The sequence below is a fragment of the Micrasema longulum genome, unplaced genomic scaffold (assembly GCF_059751315.1).
Source record: "Micrasema longulum isolate JH-2025_06_02 unplaced genomic scaffold, ASM5975131v1 h1tg000469l, whole genome shotgun sequence".
Lineage (NCBI taxonomy): Eukaryota > Metazoa > Arthropoda > Insecta > Trichoptera > Brachycentridae > Micrasema > Micrasema longulum.
In genome coordinates, this window is record NW_028277667.1 from 126577 (window position 1) to 135809 (window position 9233).

The 9233-nt window shown below is 31.9% G+C and overlaps 1 protein-coding gene across 1 annotated transcript in view; it reads right to left on the minus strand.

The window, feature by feature from the left end:
* The window catches only part of LOC148281323 (uncharacterized), a 38828-nt gene extending 29799 nt beyond the window's left edge, over positions 1-9029 (minus strand). Inside the window, exons 1-6 of the mRNA XM_088226755.1 lie at positions 8714-9029; positions 6793-6939; positions 4821-5235; positions 4372-4568; positions 3068-3270; positions 794-913 (exon numbers count right to left, since the gene is read on the minus strand). Of these exons, the coding sequence (XP_088082881.1) occupies positions 794-913; positions 3068-3270; positions 4372-4568; positions 4821-5235; positions 6793-6939; positions 8714-8812 (1181 nt within the window). The 5' untranslated portion in view covers positions 8813-9029. The remainder of the gene's footprint in view (positions 1-793; positions 914-3067; positions 3271-4371; positions 4569-4820; positions 5236-6792; positions 6940-8713) is intronic.
* Between the last annotated feature and the right edge of the window lie 204 nt (positions 9030-9233).

Genomic DNA, 9233 nt, shown 5'->3' on the forward strand with positions numbered 1-9233 from the left:
TTTTTCGACACTAGAAATGTCCATAGAAAAAATATTCATAACTAAGACACAGGTAGATGATACTGGCAAATGCTTACATTTATTTTTTCAATGAATTGGTGTCTAACTTGTAGAATTAAAGAAAACCACATGTTTTTATGTTCCTTTCACATTAATTTTAAATGGTTGTTTTACAGCTGTTATGCCTTATGAGTTTATGACGGCATTGAACTTTGATAATGACAGTTATTTTTGCATAGAATGTGCGAAAAATCACAAGTACTTTTCAAACAAAAAGGATTACCTACCTTGAAATACTCAAAATTTACAATGAAATTTGTGAAAATGTATGAAAACCTTGAGGCCGGATATGTGGGTTAAAAGTAGGGATGCATTGGATATGGAAGATATTTTGATATTTCCTATATATCAAAATTATTGATTCACTATTATTAAGTCTGTAGCGTGTAAATGAGGCAAGTTTTATGAATTATGGATTGCCCGAACATAAATCGATCATCTTGTTAATTACATTTAATTGAAAAATTGCATTAAATCTATGTAAACATCATCATCATAAGCTCGACAGCCCTGGGGGAGCCTTGGCTGTATCCAAGAGTCTCTTCCTTTATTGCCGGTCCGCTGGTCTTCCTCTCCAGTTCCTCACTGATGCAGTCCATCCATCGCATTTTGGGCCTTCCTGGTCTTCGTCGCCCTTGTGGCACAGAGAGTTAGGCGTTTATTCATCCTGAGTTAAGAGACATTGTGAAAAAATTTGGATGTTCTCAAAACAATATTGATCAAAACTACTTACATCATGTGCATAATAAGTTTACACTTATGTTTGAAGGTTTTAGGGCAGTGATCACATCTGAGTAAATTTTCTTCTGATATATGATAGTTTCTCTTGTGAAGAGTGAGTGAAAGCTGTTTTCTGTAATATAAAATAAACCATTCTCAACAAACCTTTGACCATTATTTACCATCATCATACCTAATCGGTGCAAAATAATGCATAGGGCACTGCATTGGTACTCCAATTGCAGCGTATCAATGATCATTTGTAATGTACGAAAATCGAAACAATCCGTCTTATTCTTCAGACGCCAGTCCAGGAACTATAAAATATTGCAATGAAAAACTACCTAGGAACTAAATATTTCTCATGGACCTCGCTGAAAATAAAACTAGGCTAGGCAAATGCATTAAACAGTGCACCATGAGCAGACAAATCTCCATTTAATTTTCTTTTCCAAAAACAATCATCTTATATTATCAACAAGTTGACAGCCACTCTGCCAAGGAAGTAGAGTAAGGAATGCCACTTTTTTCCTGCAAAATCCCTTCTACGATGTTTTTTTATACTTTTTATAAAATATTTGACAATTTAAAATATTCAGACATGTTGAAAAACAAAAAATTAAAATTACGTATTTGTGAGTGATAGAAATTGTGAAATAAATTTTCATTCCCAATGCTAATTATGCAATGAGGAACTTCAGCCCTACGGGAAATTGGATACAAAAAATATTTTCTTACGTGGGGTAAAAATTAGAGCATTAAATTGTATGGCAAAGTTTCTTGAAAAGTTACAGAAAAAATAATAAAAAATATTTTGATAAAAACGCACTACTTTAAATGACGTCACTGGTTCATGTGAATCGACCTATGATCTGAGAGCTATGGAAGATTTCCGGTCTGCTTGTCGCTTCTGGACCAATGGGAAGAACTGAATGAGAATAAGCGGAAATGAACCTCTGACGTTACACGCGGAGTTATTTCAGAAATACAAAACTTTGAAAAATCGTAGCGCCGATAATACGATATATAAAAATTTAAAAAAAAAAAGTTGGCTTAGTTTGACAGTCTATTAACAAATAATTTTTTTTTTAAAAACCACTGAACTTCCTCATTATGTGTGATGATTTGTTTCATATTTGAACATGTTTATTACAGTATGATGATACAATTATAAAATACAAAATAATATCTAAAGAAATACACATAAAATGAAATACTGTTTATTTCAAGAGTTTACGAAAATTATCTTTTATACTGCTTGTGTATACACAAAACTATTCTTACTCGAATGAAAGACATAACCCCTACAATACATCACATACAAATGATATAATCACTAGATCCTTAACACAAAGACAACTTAAACAATTACCACTTTCGGACAAAGGGATTTTGAGTATTATTCAATTAAAATCTATAACCAACTTCCACTATCTATTAAAACAATTATTAACGAGAAAATGTTCAAAAAGGCTATAAAAAAATGGATAGCGAAGCTAGGTAGAAGTAAAATGCATTGTCTCGTTCGCACAAACCAATATTGAATCATCTGCTCCATAAGTGTATAGCTTATGTTAGGTTTTTGTTTTTTCACTGTGCGTTTTGTAATATAAATAATATAGATGTACATAAATTAATTATCAACATAAATACGTAGTATTTAAAACTGTCTGAACATTTTGTTTAATTATCTCTGTTTATTAAGTCTTCTTTGCTTATTCTCAAATGTTTTTTTTTTTTTTTAAAGTATATTGTTTAGTGTCCTCGGGACGGGTAACCCCAATGAGGTCACATTATTTTTATTATTAATCGTAGTTTATAATGGAAAAAAATATGAATGAAAAAATAAATAAATACAATCAGGACAATACTGCCTTGTCGGCCATGCACGACAAGACAGTGGGACTACCCCTCAGAGTAATAAGACACAACACCCTTGTAGAGCCGCCTGTATGGACAAAAACTATTATATGATTATCAATTTAGCTACAGTTTACAGCAAAACAACGGGTCGTAGGTACTCAGGTCGAGAATTGCAAGCGCATTACACATTTCTTGATAAACCAAAAACAAAAATTTGGAACGCTTTTGTTCTATGCAATAGAGCGAAAGGGCATTTCTATAAGCAGGTAGCGAATTATCACAAACATATGATCGGAAGTCAGTCTGTTAACTCTTTAGTACCTACCTAAACATAATTAATATTATATAATTATGAGGGTTTTCTTTAGTACCGTGGCCCCTTAAAACCCAAAGCATAATGTATTACTCTGATGAAAGTACTTACTTGAATACTTGAGAGCACTGGTCACAGGGATAACTGTTGACTCCTTTATGTTCAGCGATGTGTGCTCTAAATCCTAGAATAGGCAACCTCAGTCCGCAAAACTGACAAATGACCCTACGTGCGTGATATTTCTTGTGTCTCTTTAACTCTCGTGCGGTGGAAAATCTCCGAGTGCAAACCTCACAAACTTCACAGCCACTGCTCTGTCAAAAGTTAACAGATGATTGATTTTCTTAGTACAGGGATATTTATATTTACTTTTTTATCTAAACATTATTTTCTTATTGTGCAATTTTTCTTAATATTTTATGCATGTATCAGCAGGGAGCTCCTGCCAGTTGGAGATGGCAGAAGAAAACTACGCTGATACTTGCATGTGAATTTATTATATGTTGAATAATATAATACAGAATAATTCGTGGAACTTTCTAAACTGATGAACTAAATTGAATTGATTTCTACTGATAATATCTATGGGTGCTAATGCTTTTATAGTAGTTTTCCATTGTGTTCTCCTTACTTCTGAGTGGCGAATTGAGGTCATCTTCTATTTCCATTAAGTCAAAATTACCAAAATATTTGTATAGAGTGATCTCCGTCAAATCTGTCCATCTCCAATGGTATTTACTACTATGATAAAAAAATAAGGTGAAATTGTTTATAACTTTTGAAATCTTTATTTATTCTTTTGAATCTATTTCATTCCCTTCCCAATACAATATATGTATGCCAACGTTTTTTCCAATCCTTGAAACAATTGTTATATTTGTTGTTTTCGGAATGGCTTTTAAAGCGCGCAGCGAATCGGTTTTATTTTATTTATTTATTTACATACATTAGTTTATTGCATATTATTTAAGACATAAGTCCCAACTCCATGGGACTAAAAGTCTTGTGTTGAGATGGGACAAGCAATTAGTTGACACAGACACATGAGTATATCACCACAAATATAGGATCAGAAACACAAGAAATAATTCAAAAAAATATATATATGGCACATCAACATGGTAAACAGTAAACTCAAACATTCGGAAAATCATCAAGGAGTTTCCCACTCAAATCCCCCCCACTAAGGAAAATCCAGCCCTTAACTCTTCTTTTGAAAATATCTCTTTGATCGTCTCAAAACATGGTTTTTGTTTAATTTAGAAAATTTATTAGATTTTTGAAAAAAGTTTACCATGAGGAATGTTCCTCTAAAGTTTCATGGTCTGGCCCTGAAATACCGTGTATAATACTAAAAATCAATAAATATAAAGTAGAAAATATAATATTATATTGTTTTTAAGTATAAAACAAACCTCAAAATGTTGAAGCATGTGTTTCTTAACATGTGTACTTTTCTTCATGACAATAGCGCAGTTCCAACATTTATATTTTGCTTGTAAAAAAATTTCATCCTTTTTAAACATTTCTAACTCTTTAAATTGTTCTTCCAGTGATAAAACAATTAGGATGCCTTCATTTTTCTTAAAGGTTGTATTAATGTAATTCCTACCTACAAAAATATGTACTTTTATAATATATGATTAATGAATTAGTGCATTTAAAACAATAAGAATAATTGATATACTTAAAATAATGATGCAAATGAAATATTTTTAGAAAAAAAATGTCTACAAATCCAACCACTTTAATTTCATAACCAATAACAGTTTGACTTTTTAAAAATCACCCTAGTTTAATGACATTCAATTAATGAAATTCAACAAATAAATTTTACTCACATTTATAAAAAATAAAAACTCACATTTAGGTTTTGTTTCAACAATTTTCTTCAGCGGTGCATTTATTTCAGAGTCGTCCGAGTGATGGCCATCAAAACGAATGTCACATTCATTCTCCTGAACATCTTCCTTCTCTTCTGTGGATTTCACAAATTGAACATCATCCCTAACAGGTTGAGGAATTTCACTGACTTCTATTTTAACAGGATGCTCAAAAATATGGCCAAGCATGCTAGGATCATCTTCATCAGCGTTGTGATTACTCACGATCATCTTAATAATAGTAGGTGACATCGAATTATGAGCATTTTCCTCTGTCGAATCAAAACTTGCGTATTTTTTTACTGGTTTGCAATCTTTGGCATAACCTGATGCAGTAATGGCGAGTGGCGTACAAGCTTGTTCATTATTTGCTGGCAATGTTTCATGTGATTCATTCTAAAAAAAATAAACTATTGTATTGTTTCAAACATTAGCTGAACGTAATTTTGAGAAAATTAGGTATTGATATTATCAGGTGCAGTAAGATCAATTCTATGTTCTGCTGAAAACAGCCAGGATGCTTTCATACAAAAAACTGCAGTTATCGCATTCTGAAAATAGTGTTGATCACATAAACGGCATTTCTCAATTTGCAGACAACACCCACAGCACTAAAAAATCTTACGGTATAGATGCTGATTGGAAGATTAATGTCCCTAAAAATCTAGATCTCTTAATGCTTTAATGCAGAATGTCACCTCTCTTACTTTCAATGTAAGATCTGGCTGTTTTCTGCAATATGCATATTTTAGATTGTGTGGTCAGCCAGACTTTAAAAAATCAGCAAAATTTCTTTAACACATAAATGAAATTACTTTTGAAGTTATTATAACAAATGAATTAAGTGTTTCTTTATAACTAAGTACCTTAATGTAAATATAAAGTAATATGTTCAATAAATAATTATACAACATATATCAGAGTTTTACCAGGACTGACTGTTTTCTGCGAAATGCACATTTTAGGTTATAAGGTCAGCCAGACTTTAAAAACCATTGAAACTGGCAAACACATAGTTAAATTCTTTTTTGTATTAAAAAAAACATACATGCATTATTTATCATTTGTCAAAGTAAAAAACATTCCAACTGTTATTTTCTTCAAACCATCAAACTCCGGTCCAATCGGAAGTGAATTATTTTTAAAAATAAGAATGTTATGATATTTGTCCATATCACTAGTCCAAAGCAACAGTGAGATATCTCTGAAGAACATATTCTGAGATAATTGGACTTCGAGGTATGCAAAGGGTCTGACTGAATTAAATTATTTTAATCAAATTATGAATTCTATATTTTCTCACAGGTAAACTATCTAATATCAATATTTTATTATGTATTTGAAAACATTAATTTATCTCACTGTTGCTTTGGGCTAGCGATATGAGTGACTCATATGAGAAAAAAGTGTCCACGAATATGTTAATATGCAGACTTTTTTAATCTCTAAAATAATAATTGTTAAGAAAACATTTTTAAGCATCTGACCTGATTGCGAAATGATCACTTTTGAATCATACAAGGAAGAAATGTTTAAACTGATCAGAAAAGAGGCCTGTGATACGCCATCTTTTTTGTTCTAATGTCAATACCATATTCCTTTGATTTCAACATCTCTGTGTAAAATAAAATATATGTATATTATTTACTTATTTATTAATTATTATCATTCGATTATTCAACTCTTGTATAATGTCAGTACTCCTCTTTGGGTGTGAATCTTGGCACCTTCCCAGCTCAGAACACCGAACTTCTGAGTTTTGAAAGTAAGTGCTTGAGGAGAATATTAGGCATAAGGTGGTTCAATTTTATAACTAACATTGAAGTCCGAGAACAGACGCAGCATTCTCCTATAATGAGCGTCTTGAGGACCATAATTCCGTACAAGGGACTTGACTGTATTCTTGTAGCTTGCTATTACAGTTACAATACTTTACCAAGTAAAAAACCTTACATTGGATGATTTGTTTTCTGGCAATTTCCTGTAATATTTTTCCCAAAACAGCTCTGCTTTTAGACAAAGTTTTTTGAATGCCGTACATTTGTCTATCATTTTAGCGCAGTTAACACACAACCAGCTGTTTGCGGAAGCGTACATAATCTGAAACAGAAATCTAACACTAAAAGAGGTGCCCATAATATTAATTAAATATGGATTTAAATAATACTGTGGTCGGCAATTATAAATGTATTTTCTGTTATATTCTGTGGTTCAGGCAGAACATAGAGATCCCCAGAAGTAGACAAAGCCTGTAATAATCATAGTACTTTCTTAACTACCGCAAATTTCCCTTTAATACCCATTCACCGCTCTAATTTTTTTGCCTCCTCTTTCTCAGTAGTAGCTGCTCGATTGTGGAATAATCTACCTACTAATGTCACAGACGCCTCTTATTTATTTACATTTAAATCAAATGTCACTATCTAAATATTTGAGTTCTTTCTTTCCCCTTCTTCTTTCCTTCCCAACCCCTCTCCGGTCTTCATAGTATAGTTTAGATTTTTAGTTAGTTTTTGTTCCAAATTTTGTGCAAAATTATAAGATTCTGTATTAATACCTATAATATGTCCATGTACTTTTAGTTTTCTCAAACTGAACGGTTTGGGTAGATAGGAAGACGTTGCCGTAATGCAATATACCCGCCATTGCATGTATATAAAATGTTAAATAAATGCAGTCGAACTTGGTAAAATGGTAAAACGAGGAAGGTGGGACCAACTGAATTTGCTCGTTATAAGCATTATTCATTATACCAGAGAAAGTTTTTTTTTTAATCCGATCGCCATTGTCATCAAGTAAACATACGTATAGTTCATATAGATAATTAAAAAATAAAACTATTAAGGAAAATTATACTAAAGGCTAACAAACATACTACTTTCTAAATTTAAAATGCAGATAAATAAACATTCTTATTTTTCCACAATATTTATACTGTGGATAGGAAGATTTTTAACACACATCAAGATTTTTCGCGTCACATTAATAATTGTCACTTTTTCACGAATTGAGACACTTCTTTTGTTAGTAGACATGTTTATAATTCAAAATGCAAGGGTTAATTTTTAACTGATCTGGCATCAACATAAAAAAAAACTAAAAAGCGTTGTAAAAACCCCCAAAATAAGGAAGTCATTCCGGAGCTTTTTTTACACGCAATTTCAACCATGTGTGTGTCATTTTTTCAATGTTGTCGGCGAAAACACCAATTAGGTACTTAGACACTTACATAGTGTCATAAACATCATCCGATCCCGATGCTCAGCATCGGTCCTAAGTTAGCCGCCCGTTTAGATTTTATTACTCAGGTTCTTATTTTTAAAATTATGTTTTTAAACAATTGAAGAGTTTTTGCTCAACTGTTGACAATATTTTTGTTCGGTATGTCCGAAAAGTAGCTCATTATAAAAATGAATAAACGTATGGAGAAAACCATGAACTAAAATATCGATGAATGTTTCCTCGTTACATCCGAGATCTCGATATTTCTATGATCGTTATAACCAAGTTCAACTGTATATACTTAAGGGAGATTAATTCAAATTTGATGTAAGCTTTGTTGGTAATTTTTTTTAAATGTCACAGTAGTAGGGAGGGTCTGATGACTTGCAGGACAAACGCTGGCACAGCGTGTTTGAACTGTGGAACTCAGTTAAGCTTAGACTATACCCTGTCTTCGTAATCTATAAGTGTGAAAGGACTATATTTAATGATATGAATCATTAATGTATACTTTTCGCGAAAATAAAAATAGTAAATTTAAATCTGAAACAAGTGTAAATCATAAAGTATACATTTTGCTAGCGGTTTTTCAAATATTTTTTTTACATACACTAGAGAAGGGAATTAAAATTATAAAACGTTCCGATATTACCGCTTTTCCTAAAATTTCTTCTAGAAAAGCCACGCGTCGTCCAACGAGCGGTCTCGGGTTTGAGCTCCGCGCCAAGCAAATTCGACACACTTTCGTCATTGCATCGGTTTACAAAATAAACGAGACACTATCGATAAATTGAAAACTTGATGCAATTAAACAATAAGATTAACCAAATAGAATTAGACATCTAAACTATACATAAAAAATAACAACAATTTTATTTCAAAAACTTTTTCATTAGTTGTAAATTAAATTGTAAAGACGATTGTTTTTTTGTTTAACTGTCAGTTGTGAATTGACGTTTCCCGAATGCATAGACTAAAGATATGAATGTACCATAGATAAAGATCGCAAAACAGCACCACCTACACGCGAGGCCTAATAATTAGAAATGGTTATCTGACCAATAAAAATAAAAAAATGGAAAAATAAATATTAGCGTTCTTATGATTTACCCAAATATTTAGATTTTGGGCCCAATTTCAACGAGTTGGGTAGAGTGGGGTTCAAACCTCGG